Source organism: Phocoena phocoena, chromosome 8 (genome assembly GCF_963924675.1).
Source record: "Phocoena phocoena chromosome 8, mPhoPho1.1, whole genome shotgun sequence".
Lineage (NCBI taxonomy): Eukaryota > Metazoa > Chordata > Mammalia > Artiodactyla > Phocoenidae > Phocoena > Phocoena phocoena.
Genome location: NC_089226.1, coordinates 61,369,969 through 61,390,115, shown reverse-complemented (window position 1 = coordinate 61,390,115; position 20,147 = coordinate 61,369,969). Strand labels below are relative to the sequence as shown.

General features: G+C 39.5%; 3 protein-coding genes across 3 annotated transcripts; all 3 read left to right on the top strand.

The window, feature by feature from the left end:
* The first annotated feature begins 3,685 nt into the window (after nucleotides 1–3,685).
* Nucleotides 3,686–5,310, top strand: LOC136127372 (hemoglobin subunit epsilon-1). The gene is made up of 3 exons (XM_065882888.1): nucleotides 3,686–3,857; nucleotides 3,974–4,196; nucleotides 5,056–5,310. The coding sequence occupies exons 1-3, from the start codon at nucleotides 3,766–3,768 to the stop codon at nucleotides 5,182–5,184; spliced, it is 444 nt and encodes a 147-aa protein (XP_065738960.1). The 5' UTR covers nucleotides 3,686–3,765; the 3' UTR covers nucleotides 5,185–5,310.
* Nucleotides 5,311–12,525: 7,215 nt separating this feature from the next.
* LOC136126948 (hemoglobin subunit epsilon-2-like) lies at nucleotides 12,526–13,943 on the top strand. The gene is given in 4 exon segments (XM_065882391.1): nucleotides 12,526–12,617; nucleotides 12,742–12,964; nucleotides 13,816–13,840; nucleotides 13,843–13,943. Coding segments are annotated over 4 exon segments (441 nt in total).
* A 3,731-nt stretch (nucleotides 13,944–17,674) lies between these two features.
* LOC136127131 (hemoglobin subunit beta) lies at nucleotides 17,675–19,032 on the top strand. Its single transcript, XM_065882560.1, has 3 exons — nucleotides 17,675–17,812; nucleotides 17,942–18,164; nucleotides 18,780–19,032. Exons 1-3 carry the CDS (start codon nucleotides 17,721–17,723, stop codon nucleotides 18,906–18,908), a joined length of 444 nt encoding a protein of 147 aa, XP_065738632.1. The 5' UTR covers nucleotides 17,675–17,720; the 3' UTR covers nucleotides 18,909–19,032.
* Nucleotides 19,033–20,147: the final 1,115 nt, after the last annotated feature.

The following is a 20,147-nucleotide window of genomic DNA, read 5'->3' as shown; positions in this document are numbered from 1 at the left end:
GTCCCAGAGGTCAGTCAAACCATCAATGTCTGTGTTATGAGCCTCCAACAAAAGAAATGCCTCTGAGAATGAGACCCAGCTTGGGTTCACAGTCACCTGCAACCTTTGTGAGATATGATGCAGAGGCCCAGCGATTACAAAGCAGTAGTGTTGCTTGACCAGTGGTCGTGGTCTATTCTCTCATTCTTTGCAATCATAACAGAAGATATTCATTGGCTCCCTGCATGGAAGCCATTAGAATTTCCTGCTACTCGTGGCACACAATTTATTCTAGACTAATGCAACACTTAATAGGACTTTTATCCCATCTATTTCTGCTATAAGAAGATAAATCGAGATGCATAATGAAAGCAGACTTATAGCTTCACTAATCAAGAATCCTAAGCAGCTTTTTTTGTACCTTCAGTGGTTTATAAACCCAGTCCATAATTTTCCAATTTTAAAATTAAAAAAAAACTCGGGCTTCCCTGGTGGCGCAGTGGTTGAGAGTCCGCCTGCCGATTCAGGGGACGCGGGTTCGTGCCCCGGTCCGGGAGGATCCCACGTGCCCCAGAGCGGCTGGGCCCGTGAGCCATGGCCGCTGAGCCTGCGCGTCCGGAGCCTGTGCTCCGCAACGGGAGAGGCCACAACAGTGAGAGGCCCGCGTACCGCAAAAAAAAAAAAAAAAAAACTCATTTGTGGTAAAGAATAACTTTTGAAGGATTTTTTCTCAGCTAATATTATGAAAAAATGTAGTGAGATCAAAGACCTATTTTATCTATTAACAATGTAATTTATACAATCCTCCATACTAATAGCACCTAAAGATAATACAGTATTTGACTCACAGGATTAGCATATATATCATAAATGAGCTAGCAAGATTTAAGGAAATATTTTATTTTTCCTTGCTAAAGAGAGGCATCTTACATCTTTCTTAAAATCCTGCATAGAGTTTACCAAAGTACAAATGTCACAGGATATCCTAAGAGGCAGGAGTTAATCTTTAACAAATTTTGAAGTTTCTTTGAAAACTTTTCATTTAAATACCTTAAGAGATAACATTTTTATTTTATTAATTTTAATTTCTAGGCAATAAATGAATAATCTTAGTTTTTTTCTTTTTTCTGACCATTTAATCTTTCTGATGTATCATGGATAATCACGTCATTTATCTCCCTAAACTTTGGGTTTTTCATCTAGGAAAAAGAGACAATAATCATGGTATTTCACAGGAGAAATAAATAAATACTTCAAAATGAGCAGCTGAGATAATTGAGCTTGAATCAACAAGCACCTAAGCAAAAATGAAAGTATATTCAGCTTAAGTGACTTCAGAATCAGAATTCATAAGCCTTGAACTGAGTTACAGACATGCTGCCTTTCAACCCTGTAACATTTCTTGAAGCCTTTTTCCACAACCTTTAGTAATAAGGAAGCAGGGGATGGGCCAGGTCCTTGGAGGCAAGCCAGTTCTTTTCCCAAACGCTGTTACTAGAGAAGGATATATGAGCCCTGAAATGGGTATAAGGGAGGAGAAGGGAGATCAACCCCACACTCTGAATTTAAGAGAAGCCTGGTGTCCACACTCTGAACCGGAAGGAGAATGGAACACACTCATACTGTCTGCTTCAGATGAGGTTTGTTTCCCAAACTCTTGGTCTTGTGCAGCCTGGTTCTTATTCCCTGGGCTTTGACAATGTCTGATCCTCATACCCAAGGTCTAAGGGAAGGGTCATTGTACTCACACTGTGGATCTATACAAATTTGCCTTGGAAACCTAGAACCCTATCTCTACTGATTAAAAAATCATCCGTAATTTAAAAAGACACATGCACCCCTATGTTTGTAGCAGCACTATGTACAATAGCCAAGACATGGAAGCAACCTTCATGTCCATTGACAGATGAATGGATAAAGAGATGTGGTACTTATATACAATGGAATATTACTCAACCATAAAATAGAATGAAATAATGCCATCTGCAGCAATGTGGATGCACTTAAAGATTATCATATTAAGTGAAGTAAGCCAGACAGAGAAAGACAAATATCATATGACATCGCTTATATGTGGAACCTAAAAAAATATGATACAAATGAACTTATATACAACACAGAAATAGACCCACAGACATGGAAAACAAACTTATGGTTACCAGAGTTTGGGATTAACATAAACACACTACTATATATCGAATAGATAAACAACAAGGACCTACCATATAGCACAGGGAACAATACTCAATATTTTGTAATAGTCTATAAGGGAAAAGAATCTGAAAAATATATATATACATATAAAACTGAATCACTTTGCTGTACACCTGAAACTAACACAACATTATAAATCAACTATACTTAAAAATAAATAAATAAATAAATAAAACTCTTATTCATACAAGGGCTATTCTTCACTGGGTAGCCAGATACTTCTTGTCCTTTCATTGGTCCTCTACTTCAGTGATCAAATGTCTTCTTTCTCAACCTAGAATTCTGTCATCCTAGGTTACATAGTCTAGCCCAGGGATTCTTTCCTATCTTTCTTAAGGGGGAGAATAAGCTAAGAAACACTTGTGAAGGTCACAGCCCAGGAAAACTGGTCCACTGAAGGCTGATTTTTAATTATACGATTATAGATGGCTTCTCCTCCACCATTCCTTACCTCTATATCAATAGGACTCCAGTATAATAACAGAGGATTGCAGCTGGAAAAGTTGCAAGGTACATAATCCATTTCATGATGCTGTGTTCTTAGGGAAACCCAGAGCCAACAGGGACATCAAAATACAGAAGGAAACAAAAAATAAGGACACTAGAGAAACTTGAAGTCTCCTGAACTGATGGCTTCAACAAACTTTAAACATACTCCAACTGCTAGCCTATCATATCAATTCATCTACTCCTCAGTTTGATCACAGGTCCTATTTTTAAATCATTTCAGACTCCTTAGCAGCCATGCTGGTATAAATGAGTACGGAATATCAAGAAGAGCACTCAGGGCAATGTCTCCAGAGTAGACAGTTTCCCTTGTTCTCATAGAGAAATGGACAGAGAGAGAGAGTTCCCTGGAAGCACAGGATGTAAGCTTATTCTACCTGTTCTGTCTATGAAATAATCTTTGGTTATGTTACTTTGGGATTGAGGTCTTAGTTCTATTGTAGATCCCTTGTATCTCCGCTCAGCTTCCTGAAGTAACCATGTATGTGTTTTGTCTCCCTTAGAAAACTAAAATCCAGAGCTTGGCTATAATCCACTCCTCAAGAGAGCTAGAACTGGCTGAGGTTCTGTGTCAACAATTGTATTTTTTTTTCTTGAGTGTGTTTTTGTCCCTGTCACCATCTCACCATCCTTAACCCAAATATTAAACCTGGTTTGACTGGAACTCTATCTTGGGCTTAGCTGCATTCTATGGGTCTTTCTGGGATAAGGAGAGTGGGAGAGATGGATGTCATCATGGAGGATGACATGGGGAGAGAAGAGGGTGAAAAGAGAGAATGAATGAAAAATTGTGTTGAGGATGGAGGAGGAGCCAACAAAAGAAGGATGTTTCAGGAACCAGCACATTATCACAGACTCAATATACATCTTCCTTGCTGACCATTTCCTGACCTGACTCCACCCCTGAGGGACACAGCTCAGCCTTGACCAATGACTTTAAAGGATTAGGGGGAACAAAGGGCCAGAAGTTCAGCAGTAAAGAATAAAAGGCCACACCTTCCAGCAGCAGCACAGACTTGCTTCTGACACTTCTGTGATCACCAGTAAGCTTCAAGACCTGACACCATGGTGCATTTTACTGCTGAGGAGAAGGCTGCTATCACTGGCCTGTGGGGCAAAGTGAATGTGGAAGAGGCTGGAGGCGAGGCTCTGGGCAGGTAGCAACTGGACTTCATGGGGGAGGATGGTGAATATGAGCCTGGTAAATTGACCAGGAAATTCTTCAAACTTTTTGAGTCACTGATTTTCCATCTGTTATGGTCTCATCTCATAGGCTCCTGGTTGTCTACCCCTGGACCCAGAGGTTCTTTGACAGCTTTGGCAACCTGTCCTCTCCCTCTGCCATAATGGGAAACCCCAAGGTCAAGGCCCATGGCAAGAAGGTGTTGACATCCTTTGGAGATGCTGTTAAGAACATGGACAACCTCAAGGGCACCTTTGCTAAGCTGAGTGAGCTACACTGTGACAAGCTGCACGTGGATCCTGAGAACTTCAGGGTGAGTTCAGGAAATGGTCATGTGTTCTTTTTATGCTTTTTACTTTGGAATAATAATGGAAGTTGAGTCTTTGGTTGCAAAGACTAGCAAAGATCTCAGAAATCATAGATCAAAGTTGGTGTTAAGAGGGCAGAATTCCAGTGGACATACCAAGAGCACCTTGATTCAGGACTAGTGACACTAAAGGGCTACTAGCCCTTTTAATCCTGAGTTTGCTTAAAAGTTTTCGGGGACTTTTGTTAGAACTGGATTTGTTTACCCTAGAGAATATCAGAGAATAACAGACTTGTTCAAGGAGGAATGGAATCTGGGTTTTGGTAGATGAAAACCTGTCTCAAGGAAAGAGAAATGTCTTCTTTTATGTGGCTCCTGATGACTGAAGTTTAGGAAGGTATTTGGGAGAATAATTTTTAGGCAGATTGTCTCAAAGAAATATCAATAAATTCTCTAAATGTATTAAATTACCCATCAATATTGGGACTAAGTGGAAGCTTATTCCTGCATTGGTTGGAGACTTTACTAAACTCACTCTAAGAACCTATGCAGCCCTGAAATCCTATGATGTCAAAGATTAGACAATTGGTAAATGTGAGAGGGAGGGAGAGAGGCAAATAAAAATGGTGAGATGGGAGAGAGTGAGGGGATATAGGTAGACAGAATGTTGAATGGAGGGCTCATAGAATTTAAATAAAATTTAAGAACTAGCTTATCAGAGTTTATTGCACAGATTACAAACCATGGAGCAGTTTACGATGTGGAGTTGGGAGTGGGTGTAGGTATTAAGCCATTATTTTCTGCAACTCTTTTAGGAAAATTCTACTCAACATATCTAATTGTCATTTTGTCTCTCACCTAACAGCTCCTGGGCAACGTGATGGTGATTATTCTGGCTTCGCACTTCGGCAGAGAATTCACCCCTGAGTTGCAGGCTGCTTGGCAGAAGCTGGTGGCTGGTGTTGCCACTGCTCTGGCCCACAAGTACCACTGAATTCTCCTTTCAGTTCACCATTTTTAGTCCCCAATGCCTTCCTTCTACACATGGGGACTGGAGTTTGGCCTTGAGAGCCCGGCTTCTCTTTAATAAAGTACATTCTGTTCAGTGATCAAAAATTAATATTGTATCTTCTCCATCATTTACTCTTTTTTTTTAATTTTATTTTCGTATTTTTTTACATCTTTATTGGAGTATAATTGCTTTACAATGGTGTGTTAGTTTCTGCTTTATAACAAAGTGAATCAGTTACACATATACATATATTCCCATATCTCTTCCCTCTTGCATCTCCCTCCCTCCCAACCTCCCTATCCCACCCCTCTAGGTGGTCACAAAGCACCGAACTGATCTCCCTGTGCTATGCAGCTGCTTCCCACTAGCTATTTTACATTTGGTAGTGTACATATGTCCATGCCTCTCTCTCGCTTTGTCACAGCTTACCCTTCCCCCTCCCCATATCCTCAAGTCCATTCTCTACTAGGTCTGTGTCTTTATTCCTGTCTTACCTCTAGGTTCTTCATGACATTTTTTTCCTTAAATTCCATATATATGTGTTAGGATACGGTATTTGTCTTTCTCTTTCTGACTTACTTCACTCTGTATGACAGACTCAAGGTCTATCCACCTCATTACAAATAGCTGAATTTCATTTCTTTTTATGGATGGGTAATATTCCGTTGTATATATGTGCCACATCTTCTTTATCCATTCATCCAGTGATGGACACTTAGGTTGTTTCCATCTCCTGGCTATTGTAAATAGAGCTGCAATGAACATTTTGGTATATGACTCTTTTTGAATTATGGTTTTCTCAGGGTATATGCCCAGCAGTGGGATTGCTGGCTCATGTGGTAGTTCTATTTGTAGTTCTTTAAGGAACCTCCATACTGTTCTCCATAGTGACGGTACCAATTCACATTCCCACCAGCAGTGCGAGAGGGTTCCCTTTTCTCCACACCCTCTTGAGCATTTATCGTTTCTAGATTTTTTGATGATGGCCCTTCTGACTGGTGTGAGATGATATCTCATTGCAGTTTTGATTTGTATTTCTCTAATGATTAATGATGTTGAACATTCCTTCATGTGTTTGTTGGCAGTCTGTATATCTTCTTTGGAGAAATGTCTATTTAGGTCTTCTGCCCATTTTTGGATTGGGTTGTTTGTTTTTTTGTTATTGAGCTGCATGAGCTGCTTATAAATTTTGGAGTTTAATCCTTTGTCAGTTGCTTCATATGCAAATATTTTCTCCCATTCTGAGGGTTGTCTTTTTGTCTTGTTTATGGTTTCCTTTGCTGTGCAAAAAGCTTTGAAGTTTCATTAGGTCCCATTTGTTTATTTTTGTTTTCATTTCCATTTCTCTAGGAGGTGGGTCAAAAAGGATCTTGCTGTGATTTATGTCATAGAGTGTTCTGCCTATGTTTTCCTCTAAGAGTTTGATAGTTTCTGGCCTTACATTTAGGTCTTTAATCCATTTTGAGCTTATTTTTGTGTATGGTGTTAGGGAGTGATCTAATCTCATACTTTTATATGTAGCTGTCCAGTTTTCCCAGCACCACTTATTGAAGAGGCTGTCCTTTCTCCACTGTACTTTCCTGCCTCCTTTATCAAAGATAAGCTGAACATATGTGCGTGTGTTTATCTCTGGGCTTTCTATCCTGTTCCATTGATCTATATTTCTGTTTTTGTGCCAGGACCATACTGTCTTGATTACTGTAGCTTTGTAGCATAGTCTGAAGTCAGGGAGCCTGATTCCTCCAGCTCCATTTTTTGTTCTCAAGTATGCTTTTGCTATTCGGGGTCTTTTGTGTTTCCATACAAATTGTGAAATTTTTTGTTCTAGGTTCTGTGAAAAATGCCATTGGTAGTTTCATAGGGATTGCATTGAATCTGTAGATTGCTTTGGGTAGTAGAGTCATTTTCACAATGTTGATTCTTCCAATCCAAGAACATGGTATATCTCTCCATCTATTTGTATTGTCTTTAACTTCTTTCATCAGTGTCTTATAATTTTCTGCATACAGGTATTTTGTCTCCATAGGTAGGTTTATTCCTAGATATTTTATTCTTTTTGTTGCAATGGTAAATGGGAGTGTTTTCTTGATTTCACTTTCAGATTTTTCATCATTAGTGTATAGGAATGCCAGAGATTTCTGTGCATTAATTTTGTATCCTGCTATTTTACCAAATTCATTGATTAGCTCTAGTAGTTTTCTGGTAGCATCTTTAGGATTCTCTATGTAGAGTATCATATCATCTGCAAACAGTGACAGCTTTACTTCTTCTTTTCTGATTTGGATTCCTTTTATTTCCTTTTCTTCTCTGATTGCTGTGGCTAAAACTTCCGAAACTATGATGAATAAGAGAGGTGAGAGTGGGCAACCTTGTCTTGTTCTGGATCTTAGTGGAAAATGCTTTCAGTTTTTCACATTTGAGGACGATGTTGGCTGTGGGTTTGTCATATATTGCCTTTATTAGATTGAAGAAAGTTCCCTCTACGCCTACTTTCTGGAAGGTTTTTATCATAAATGGGTGTTGAATTTTGTCGAAAGCTTTCTCTGCATCTATTTATATGATCATATGGTTTTTCTCCTTCAGTTTGTTAATATGGTGTATCACGTTGATTGATTTGCATATATTGAAGCATCCTTGCATTCCTGGAATAAACCCTACTTGATCATGGTGGATGATCCTTTAAATGTGCTGTTGGATTCTGTTTGCTAGTATTTTGTTGAGGATTTTTGCATCTATATTCATCAGTGATATTGGCCTGTAGTTTTCTTTCTTTGTGACATCCTTGCCTGGTTTTGGTATCAAGGTGATGGTGGCCTCGTAGAATGAGTTTGGGAGTGTTCCTCCCTCTGCTATATTTTGGAAGAGTTTGAGAAGAATAGGTGTTAGCTCTTCTCTAAATGTTTGATAGAATTCGCCTGTGAAGCCATCTGGTCCTGGGCTTTAGTTTGTTGGAAGATTTTTAATCACAGTTTCAATGTCAGTGCTTGTGATTGGTCTGTTCATATTTTCTATTTCTTCCTGATTCAGTCTTGGCAGGTTGTGCATTTCTAAGAATTTGTCCATTTCTTCCAGGTTGTACATTTTATTGGCATAGAGTTGCTTGTAGTAATCTCTCATGATCTTTTGTATTTCTGCAGTGTCAGTTGTTACTTCTCCCTTTTCATTTCTAATTCTATTGATTTGAGTCTTCTCCCTTTTTTTCCTTGATGAGTCTGGCTAATGGTTTATCAATTTTGTTTATCTTCTCAAAGAACCATCTTTTAGTTTTATTGATCTTTTCTATCATTTCCTTCATTTCTTTTTCATTTATTTCTGATCTGATCTTTATGATTTCTTTCCTTCTGCTAACTTTGGGGTTTTTTTTTCTTCTTTCTCTAATTGCTTTAGGTGCAAGGTTAGGTTGTTTATTCGAGATGTTTCCTGTTTCTTAAGGTAGGATTGTATTGCTATAAACTTCCCTCTTAAAACTGCTTTTGCTGCATCTCATAGGTTTTGGGTCGTCGTGTCTCCATTGTCATTTGTTTCTAGGTATTTTTTGATTTCCCTTTGATTTCTTCAGTGATCACTTGGTTATTAAGTAGTGTATTGTTTAGCCTCCATGTGTTTGTATTTTTTACAGATCTTTTCCTATAGTTGATATCTAGTCTCATAACATTGTGGTCGGAAAAGATACTTGACACAATTTCAATTTTCTTAAATTAACCAAGGCTTGATTTGTGGCCCAAGATATGATCTATCCTGGAGAATGTTCCATGAGCACTTGAGAAAAATGTGTATTCTGTTGTTTTTGGATGGAATGTCCTATAAATATCAATTAAGTCCATCTTGTTTAATGTATTATTTAAAGCTTGTGCTTCCTTATTTATTTTCATTTTGGATGATCTGTCCATTGGTGAAAGTAGGGTGTTAAAGTCCCCTACTATGAATGTGTTACTGTAGATTTCCCCTTCTATGGCTGTTAGTATTTGCCTTATGTATTGAGGTGCTCCTATGTTGGGTGCATAAATATTAACAATTTGTTATATCTTCTTCTTGGATCAACCCCTTGATCATATGTAGTGTACTTCTTTGTCTCTTCTAATAGTCTTTATTTTAAAGTCTATTTTGTCTGATATGAGAATTGCTACTCCAGCTTTCTTTTGGTTTCCATTTGCATGGAAATCTTTTTCCATCCCCTTACTTTCAGTCTGTATGTGTCCCTAGGTCTGAAGTGGGGCTCTTGTAGACCGCATATATATGGGTCTTGTTTTTGTATCCATTCAGCCAGTCTGTGTCTTTTGGTGGGAGCATTTAATCCATTTACATTTAAGGTAATTATCGATATGTGTGTTCCTATTCCCATTTTCTTAATTGTTTTGGGTTCGTTATTGTAGGTCTTTTCCTTCTCTTATGTTTCTTGCCTAGGGAAGTTCCTTTAACATTTGTTGTAAAGCTGGTTTTGTGGTGCTGAACTCTCTCATCTTTTGCTTGTCTGTAAAGGTTTTAATTTCTCCATCAAATCTGAATGAGATCCTTGCTGGGTAGAGTAATCTTGGTTGCAGGTTTTTCTCCTTCATCACTTTAAATATGTCTTGCCAGTCCCTTCTGGCTTTCAGAGTTTCTGCTGAAAGATCAGCTGTTAACCTTATGGGGATTCCCTTGTGTGTTATTTGTTGTTTTTGCCTTGCTGCTTTTAATATGTTTCCTTTGTGTTTAATTTTTGACAGTTTGATTAATATGTGTCTTGGCGTATTTCTCCTTGGTTTTATCCTGTATGGGACTCTCTGTGCTTCCTGGACGTGATTAACTATTTCCTTTCCCATATTAGGGAAGTTTTCAACTATAATCTCTTCAAATATTTTCTCAGTCCCTTTCTTTTTCTCTTCTTCTTCTGAAACCCCTATAATTCGAATGTTGGTGCATTTAATTTTGTCCCAGAGGTCTCTGAGACTGTCCTCAGTTCTTTTCATTCTTTTTTCTTTATTCTGCTCTGCAATAGTTATTCCCACTACTTTATCTTCCAGGTCACTTATCCGTTCTTCTGCCTCAGTTATTGTGCTATTGATCCCATCTAGAGTATTTTAAATTTCATTTATTGTGTTGTTCATCATTGCTTGTTTCATCTTTAGTTCTTCTAGGTCCTTGTTAAATGTTTCTTGCATTTTGTCTATTCTATTTCCAAGAGTTTGGATCATCTTTACTATCATTATTCTGAATTCTTTTTCAGGTAGACTGCCCATTTCTTCTTCATTTGTTAGGTCTGGTGGATTTTTATCTTGCTCCTTCATCTGCTGTGTGTTTTTCTGTCTTCTCATTTTGCTTATTTTACTGTGTTTGGGGTCTCCTTTTTGCAGGCTGCAGGTTCGTAGTTCCCGTTGTTTTTGGTGTCTGGTTTGTCACAGACCTTGTGAGGATAGACTAGGGATGCGAGGGGCTGGACATCAGAGCAAGGGATAACTGTTTTTAAAGTCAACTCCAAAGTACTTGTTGTGGGATTTACTAAAGAACTGTCTGGTTAAAGTGATGAAAGCTGCCTAGGAATGTTAAATTGATTGCTGTTATCAGGAGAGAAATGTGTGCAGATTGGCTACAGCATTTATGAAGAGAGATCATTGTAAACTGCTCAGAAAGAGTGATTATCTAAAAAGGGTGAGAGAAAAACAGGAGTTAGAGGTAACTTCCAGAACTGTTGCCTGGTTTCCTGGAAAAATGGGTGGTTATTCCACGACACTCAGAATTGCAGATGCCCCTGAGTCTGGGGGCTTGCAGGGTGCACATACTCTGCTGAAGATGGGGGTCAGGACCACCAAACATCAAGTACCTGGATCCACCCCGGCAGGCCAAACCCACACCTGAGTGTGACTGGGATTCCTAGCTGTAGTCATAGGTCCCTCTTCTTTATTTTATTTCATTGACCTCTTATCTTGAAGCAAATTCTTTTAGCATTAATTCAAACTCTTTTCTTCAGATATCTGTACCAAAGTGCTCACATTAACATAGCTTAGGATGGAGAGCTCACAGATAATCATGTCTTTTATGGTAAACCAGCTTCCAGAAACTTAGCAATTCTTATCCACATTTTACATTTAAGTCTTTTCCAAGCTGAATAGATAAAAGCCTCTTGCTATATCAAGTAGACAGAAAGGATTTATTTTCTAATAGTAGAAATTCATCTATAATATACTGAATATATCGAGTTGAAGTTTTTAAATTTTAGAGTACCTCTGTAAATACACATGGAGATAATTTTTTTTATTATTATTATATGTATATATATTTATAAGATTGATCTCAGGGAGAAACAAACAAACCAGCTTTCTGGAGGTCAAAATGTAGGAAAACAAATTCTGAAATGAAGAAACAAAATGAACCATTCCCTCTCCCACTACAAGTGTGCCTTTTCTGGTCCTGTAAATGCTTATTTGGATGCGTGAGACCAAAGTACCTTAGATCACAGTGGCGGTGGTGTGTGGAGTACTGTCAGTGAAGATTGCCTCTGCCTGATTAGATATGAAGAAACATTACACACAGCCAGAGAGTGTGGATTCAGCACACAAGAGACAACTCCATTATTCTATAGCCATTGCCAAAGAGGATTCTAATACTCTCTTCACTGAACACAGGAACACCTATTTCCCCAACAGCCAGTTGTGTATTCTCTGATACAAATGCATAGATACATGTATTGGCCAGAGACACTTGTCCATATAATCAGAGTGAAAAAAATTATTCAGGCAAGTGCATATATTATTGGTAAAACTCAACAACAATGGGATGGTGCTCAATTTTTCTCTAAATTACCCAGTTTTTACCTATCTTATTTCTAAACAGATTCTGGATTGAGGTCTTTTTTCTTGGTTACAAGAACTATAAAATTATGAGCCCCATATAAGCTTTAGAAGCATTGGTAACCAAGAAGAGCTGTGACTTCTTCTATACCCTGGCTGAAGAGCAGAACAATGTCTTGTAAACACCTGATACAATGCTCAACAGAGTTCTAATTGTTACTCTTCCTAATTCTGTTTATGCCTTATGGTCAATTCAGGGATGGTGGCAGGGAGTTTCAGATATGAATTGCACGGTAGATGGTAGGAGAGAGGACAGCAGAATCCCCCTGACAGAGCCACCCAACACTATCAGAGACACAAATGTCCATCTAGCCGACACTCCCTTGCCCAAGTCCCATCCCTGGTGGTGACAACCCACCTTTGAAAAATAGTCTCATTTTATTGGGAGAAGTAAGGGCCTGAGGACAAGAGATGAGGAATAAAGGGCTATGCAGAGAAGCAGCAGCACAGACTTGCTTCTGGCCCATTAGTGATCACCAGTAAGCTCCCAGACACCATGGTGCATTTTACTGCTGAGGAGAAGGATATTGTTGCTAGCCTGTGGGCCAAGATGAATGTAGAGGTGGCTGGAGGTGAGAGCTTGGGAAGGTAAGCACTGGACACAGGTAGGACAGGGGGCAGAAAGGCAGAGATTTTTCCAGAAAGACGGATTGGTCAGGTTTCTTACATACTCTGACTTCCCATCTGCTCTGTGACTATGACCATCCCATAGGTTCCTGGTTGTCTACCCATGGACCCAGAGGTTCTTTTACAATTTTGCTAACTTATGCTCTGAGTCTGCGATAATGGGCAACCCTAAGGTCAAGGCCCATGGCAGGAAGGTGCTGACCTCCTTTGGAAATACCATTAAACACATGGACGACCTCAAGGGCACCTTTGCACATCTAAGTGAGCTGCACTTTGACAAGCTGGATGTGGATTCTGAGAACTTCAGGGTGAGTTCTGGTCATGCTTGTGCTTTGTTCTTTCATCCAGGTATCTGTTCTGTGGTTACAGTAGGGAACACAGGTACTTAAGTCTTATCGTATAGAGGTATTTTTTGGAGGTAATATTTCAGGAAAAAGCTTGATTTTGGTAGTTAGGCTGTTCCTAAGGTCAAAGGTAAGACCAAGTAGAGTAATTAATTATGCTATGACCAGTGGAGGCCACTGGCCATCTGATATTTCTTAAAAATAAATGTCGTGAAGAGCACTGGACAAAAGTGAGCTAAGTAGTTTGGCCTGGAGAATACAAATTGAGCCAGGGAGAAGAACACCTTGCCTTTGATAACTGAAATTTTCTATAAAAATCGATGAACACGTTTCTGCATGGTTCTTGAGCTTTGAACCAGGAGTAAGCAGGGCAAAGTAAGAGCGACTTTTTCATGGTTTGCCCCTCGTCCTCTCAACTCCAGCAATGATGAAATGCTCTTGTATACAAAGCACTGGATTCTTTGTCAAATGGGTGTCCAAACAATTTGAATGTATGCAATATCTGAAGACTTAGACTATGCGTATCAAGCCCCAGCACTATAATCCTACTTTTAAAAAAGGAGAGAAGCAATCCATAGCAATGCTCTGGGGTCGGAAGTTGGCAGGGAAAATGAGAGAAGGATAGAACACATTGGGGGTTCAGGACTGGGAGTCACTGAAGCCAATGTCAAGCATAAAATGATGCATTTTGTGGGAGCATGACAATGAAAGTTGCTCAACCTCTTATCAAGAAGGAAATGGATGTTATATCTATTTGCTGTAAGGGCAGCTTGAGACCTTCTGTTCACTATGCACTATCTTCTTTTTATCCCCAGCTTCTAAGCAACATGATATTGATTGTCTTGCAACCCACTTCAGCGAGGAATTTACCCAAAAGACACAGGCTCCCTGGCAGAAGCTGACAGAAGCTGTGGCTAATGCTCTGGCCAACAAGTACCAGTAGTTGCCTGGCCATCTATGTTGGTGCCTACCTGAGGGCCCTGGGTCCCAACAGTCCATCTCCTGAAGGTGAAGGGAGAGACCCCTGCCTCCAGACTTAACTCCTATATAATACAAATAAAATAAAAGTCATGCTCTGTAAGGAATATCCTTGTATTTTCTCTCTGTCTTTATCTTTTATAAGTTGATTCAGCTAAAAGAAAGCACTCCTATTGTAATGAGAATATTGGAGATTGAGAGTTTGGGGATGATAGAGAAGGGACCCTTATAAGATTCTACGGGATAAGAGTGGCTTCAAAGGGTAATTACTCCTAGGAAGGGAAACTAGACTCTTGAGTTGGACAAGGTCTTTAGAAAAAGGAAGGAAATGGAATTACTCTTGAGAGATGCAAAATGATTATTGATAGTGAGTTGTTAGGACACAAAGTAGGGGACCTGTATAGGCTGTTATTTGTATAAACTCAGCATAGAGTTCTTTTTGGACTATAGCTCAGTTCTATTTAATATAAGAAACATATTTTTAGCAGCTATAATGCAGTGAAGATGGTACTTTTTAGAGACCCAGTAAAGGACTCTGCTCTCAACTTTTTCCTAGCATCTTCAATGGTACTAATGAAGGCAACATCCCTAAAGCATATGAACTGGCAGCTTTGGTTTGAATCTGTCATCACCTGGTAGCTCTGTACTTAAAACACATTTCTAATTCTATTGGTAGAGATAAAGGCCATTTATGAGGGAAAATGACAAATTCAAGAATCAGCATGCCAGGTCTAATTGACAGAGGAGAAACTGGCCCATTAAAAGCCGTGGGGTGGTATAAAATTAGAGAATCTGCTAGAGAGACCAGAAAAAGAAGGAAAAGAAGCTATTGCTGCAAACAAAATTACCAGTGAGGTTTCTTGCACACCAGAGTGACATAATCAATAGGGTATTTTAGGGAAATTGATCCATGTGTGGGCATAGACTTGACAAGGCAGAATCTACCCTGAATCTGGGCGTAGGAATTTGCTGTGAGTATAATGAAGTGATAGGTAAAAGACTAAACTTGACAGGAGCAGTGGTACTAAGAAAAAAATCAAATAAAGGACCACTGTGGCAAAGATGCTGCAGGACTTGAAACATAGCGAAATAGAGAGTGGAGAAGTCATGGAGGATAGCCAGGTTCCCTGCCTAGTGAATGCAAAGAGGAAATCTATTGACAGAAGAAGAAAAAACCTAGATGTCTCTTACTTAGAGCTGGCAATGGGCATAGCCACCTGTGTAAAAATCACTTCAAATTTCTATACTGAAGTCCCTGGCATAAAGTGAAAAGCCAGGGCTTTTGGATTAACAGACAATGTCAAATTATTGCCCCATTGGCTTGAAACATTTAGTTAACATTTTTCAGAATTAATTTCCTTGTTTGTAAATGGGATAATTATCCCTACCCCACGAATACATTCCAAGGTTTCAAGGAGATATTTGTAAAGTGCATTGTCTGTCATTTTTGAAAAGGTAGTGGTAGTGGTTTATATGATGCATTATGATCTGTTCCTCTGTGCCCTGCTTTTTTTTTTTTTTGCGGTACAGGGCCTCTCACTGTTGTGGCCTCTCCCATTGTGGAGCACAGGCTCCAGACACGCAGGTTCAGTGGCCACGGCTCACGGGCCCAGCCACTTCGCGGCATGTGGGATCTTCCCGGACCAGGGCACGAACATTGGCATTGGCGGGCGGACTCTGAACCACTGCGCCAGCAGGGAAGCCCTGTGCCCTGTTTCATTGTATATTCTTGAGCTGATTGCATTATTTCTGAGCTTCAGAACTAGATATCTAACTATTTGCTTAATATCCCATTTTGGATTGCTCAAAAGTACAACAAATACAGTATGTCCAAGACTGAACTCCTGATCTTTTCCCAATTTACTCCTGCTAACTGACGCTTCTTTTTGTGTTCCCCTTCTTAATGACTATCCCATCATCAATTGCTCAAGCCTGAAAATAGAGATGTTTTAACTTCCCTCCCTAACACAATATCATCCTATTTGTCTCTCATTTATTTTACCCCCATGTCCACTGAAGCCAAAATAATACAAATCAAATCATGTCGCTCCAGTCCTTGAATTTTTCAAGTTTTATTTGACTTTCAGGTTAAAGAAAAAGAAACTGTAACAGTGTAAAGATCGTTCATAGCAACTTCCTATCATATAACATTCCCCCCTGGTCATCTGAATTACAGACACACTGTCCATCTTTCTATATATAAATCATATAATTTGAATTATTATCCCTGGTAATTTTTAATCAACATTATGTTGTGCAATTAATCTGTATTACAGCATGTGATACAGATTCTTTTCATTGTTGTATAATATTTCATCCTTTTACCATAGTATAATTTATCTATTCCACTAAATGAGGAACAATTAAGTTGCTACCGAATTGAGATTCTGAGGCATATTGATGTTATAAGCATTCCTATACATGTCTTTGGATGCACACAAGCAAGCATTTCTGTATATCTAAAAGTATAATTGCCAGGTCATAGGTGCTGCATATATTCTGCTTCAGTAGACACCACCAAATATTCTCAAAAGCAATTATACTGTTTTACACTATCGTTAGCAAAGTATAAAAACTTTTCTTTATCTACAGCCTTGCAAAATTTTGGAATTGTCCATCTCTCCTCTTCTTTATATTCTTTTCCCTCCTCCTTCCCTTTCATTCCATTATTTTCCCTTCTTTTACTCCTTCCATTCCCTCCCTTCTTCCCTCCTTCCTTTGTGCCTCCCTCCCTCCCTCCTTCCTCCCTCCCTCCCTTCCTTCCTTCCTTCCTTCTTTCCAGCTATGCTGGTGGGTATATATTTGTACACCATTGTAGTATTATTTTGAATTGAGAAAAGAGTGAATTTCGCTTTGAATCTTCATTCCTGGGTCCAACTCCACTTTTTTCTTGAGGACCCGGCTGTGGAAATTTCTGCACTTGGTGTTTTCCCAGAAACCCTGTTAGACTTTAACAGGCTGAATAAGATAAATCTTGTTTGCAATTCCTTTGCATTCTCTCTTTAGTCACATCATATATTTAAGTACTTATGCAATAGGTATCACATATTTTTCTTTATTTCTCATTAAATTGTTCCCATTATAATGCATGCTCCCCAAACCCATTTCAGTAGGTGGTAGAGAGACAATATTTATTACTTTTCTTTCTCTTAATGGACATTTATTTCAATGAAGGACATTTATTTCAATGAAGAATTTTGTGACCCAAAGTATTATACAAAGGAGAAAGAAAGTTAAATCTATGGCAAAATATTTATCCACTCCAACCACTTATAAACATATCTAGAAACAAAGTGAAGCTCCATATAGAGTCAACTTCATAAAATTTTTGCTTTCTAGGTTTCAGTTTTCTTATGTATGAATTGAAAGAGTTGGATGGGTTAAACTGTAAGATACATTCCACAGTGTTGACTAAAACATTTATGCATAAATGAGACTGACAGTATATTTGTAGAAGCTACTGATGAAGGAAATGAAGCTGGGAGGTAAGTACAGGGAGAGCAGGGTTTCTGAGTCCCGACACACTGGACCAGACAATCACAGATGAAGGGAACTGAGGAACAAGAGTGCATCTCACATTCCCCCAAACCAATGAACTTGTGTTGTGCTCTGGGCCAATCTGCTCTCAGAAGCAGGGAGGGCAGGAAGCTGGGTGGGGCTTAAAAGGAAGAGCAGGGCTAGCGGCTGCTTACACTTGCTTCTGACACAACCGTGTTCACTAGCAACTACACGAACAGACACCATGGTGCATCTGACTGGTGAGGAGAAGTCTGCCGTCGCTGCCCTATGGGGCAAGGTGAACGTGGAGGAAGTTGGTGGTGAGGCCCTGGGCAGGTAGGTATCCAGCTTACAAGGCAGGCTTAAGGAGAGTGAATGGCAGCTGGGCACGTGGGGACAGAAAAAGCCCCTGAGATTCTGACAGGTGCTGACTCCCTCTGTCCTTTTGCTGTTTTCACCCCTCAGGCTGCTGGTTGTCTACCCCTGGACTCAGAGGTTCTTTGAGTCCTTTGGGGACCTGTCCACTGCTGATGCTGTTATGAAAAACCCTAACGTGAAGAAACATGGCAAGAAGGTGCTAGCCTCCTTTGGTGAGGGCCTGAAGCATCTCGACGACCTCAAGGGTACGTTTGCTGCGCTGAGTGAGCTGCACTGTGACAAGCTGCATGTGGATCCTGAGAACTTCAGGGTGAGTCTATGGGACCATCAATGCTCTCCTTCTTCTTTTCGTGGTCAAGCTCATGTCATAGGGAGAGGGCTCAATGGCAGGATGCAGTTTAGAATGGAAGAGAGGTATTCTGGATACGGCACTATGGACTCCTCGGGACCATTTTCTTTATTGTACTTTATTTTACCCTGTTTGCTCACAACCATCACCCCCTCTTATTCATTCTTGTTCTCCTCTGTTTGTTCTCTTGCAATGCCTTCTCCTTTTTAAATCACACTTTATTTTGAGTGTCTAATTTTTAAAGAAGACTTTCTTTTTTTATCCACTTAAAAAATGTTAATTAATATTTTCCTCTTATCTCTTCCCTTTGAAGGAAGGAGGATAAAATGTTGTATTGCTTCTTGAAATGGTCCTAAAGAATAAAAATGAAAACACGTTCTGGATTAAGGCAGAAAGAGAGAAACATTTCTAAATATAAATTCAGGCTGATATGGATGGGTTCACATCAGTAGTAACACCTACACTTCAGCTACCTTTCTGCTTATACCCTAGGGACACAGTTTGGGATGAGACTTAAATACTCTAAGCTGGGTCCCTCTACTAACCATGCTCTTGCATTTTATCTCTTCCACACAGCTCCTAGGCAACGTGCTGGTGGTTGTGCTGGCTCGCCACTTTGGCAAGGAATTCACCCCGGAGCTTCAGTCTGCCTATCAGAAGGTGGTGGCCGGTGTGGCTACTGCCTTGGCCCACAAGTACCATTGAGATCCTGGCCTATTTCTTGGTGACCATCGGAAGACCATATTTCCCTAGATTCTATTTTCTGAACTTGGGGAAATAATGTCTACACTCAAGGGTATGGCTTCTGCCTAATAAAGAACTTTCAGCACAATTTCCTGATTCCTTTTACTCATTTCTTTCCCTAAGGATATGGGAAGGTCCCTGAAGGTCTGCAGATAGGGTGCCTTTGTCAAGGTCAAGGGAAATGAGAAAAGGAAGGGGGCCATACACAGTCAGTAATGGATGAAACGTCTATCTTAAAGCATAAAAACTGTCAAGAAGGCTTGAAATATAGAGAGGATACCGGCATTACAGGGGCTCTATGGTAGACCTCAAACCTAAGAGAGAAACTTCAGGTTAATGCTCTGATCCATTTTCAGTAATTACTCAAAAACTAATGTGCTCAGTCAGAGACATAATGATTGCTCAAAGTCTTGTTATGTCTCCTTTTTTCCTACTTCTCTTGCTTGCATGCTGTAGGCAGCAATGCTATACTACATCAGATGTTCCTGTTCTAAGGCATAACCTCCCTCTCCCAATTGCCCTAAAAGACCTCAAAATTAACCCTACCTTCCCTTTTGAGGTAAAAGTTCAGTGCTCACATTCCACCTGCTCACATATCTTTTGATCCTGGTCTCAATGAACTTTCCAGTATTGCCGAAGGAAATTTTTCCATACACCCCACCCACCTTCACCCACTTTTCACTTTTCTTCCTATCAAGCACACTCACCCTCCGTGCTGTATAAGCGTTTCTGCGTATTTTGTACTATCCTACGTGACTACTGTGCCTTTTACAGTAGGTCCTCCATAGACAGTAACTGTATACTTATTAAATGAAGTAATCAATGAATGAATAATTATTTCTTGTCTTAGAACTCCTGGGAGTAGAGGACAATCCAAACAATAGACCATTGCATAGGGTTTCTTTGTGTTAATGCACAAAGAAAGTAAACCACTGAGGAAGCATATAGGAAAATAAATCACTCATCAGAAATTTGCTGTGTGTGTCATCATAGGTAATAAAGTATCTTTGAGCATTAATTTTGTCAAATGTAACATTAGAAGGATTTAGAGAACCTTCTAACTTACATGCATTTCTTTAAATCTATATCATGTTCCTGTTGATTAATTTTAGACTTACCTGACTACCTGAAACAGAACATGTTGCTTCCATCTATAAAAGGTGTTTTTATAATAATTCTGTTTTACCACCAGGTTATAGA

What these genes read in the sequence shown, in the direction of transcription:
- LOC136127372 (XM_065882888.1), top strand. Translation starts at nt 3,766, where the DNA reads ATGGTGCATTTTACTGCTGAGGAGAAGGCTGCTATCACTGGCCTGTGG. An exon ending in GGAGGCGAGGCTCTGGGCAG is followed by an intron (nt 3,858 to 3,973) that starts GTAGCAACTGGA and finishes CTCATCTCATAG; the next exon opens with GCTCCTGGTTGTCTACCCCT. An exon ending in TGGATCCTGAGAACTTCAGG is followed by an intron (nt 4,197 to 5,055) that starts GTGAGTTCAGGA and finishes CTCACCTAACAG; the next exon opens with CTCCTGGGCAACGTGATGGT.
- LOC136127131 (XM_065882560.1), top strand. Translation starts at nt 17,721, where the DNA reads ATGGTGCATCTGACTGGTGAGGAGAAGTCTGCCGTCGCTGCCCTATGG. An exon ending in GGTGGTGAGGCCCTGGGCAG is followed by an intron (nt 17,813 to 17,941) that starts GTAGGTATCCAG and finishes TTCACCCCTCAG; the next exon opens with GCTGCTGGTTGTCTACCCCT. An exon ending in TGGATCCTGAGAACTTCAGG is followed by an intron (nt 18,165 to 18,779) that starts GTGAGTCTATGG and finishes TCTTCCACACAG; the next exon opens with CTCCTAGGCAACGTGCTGGT.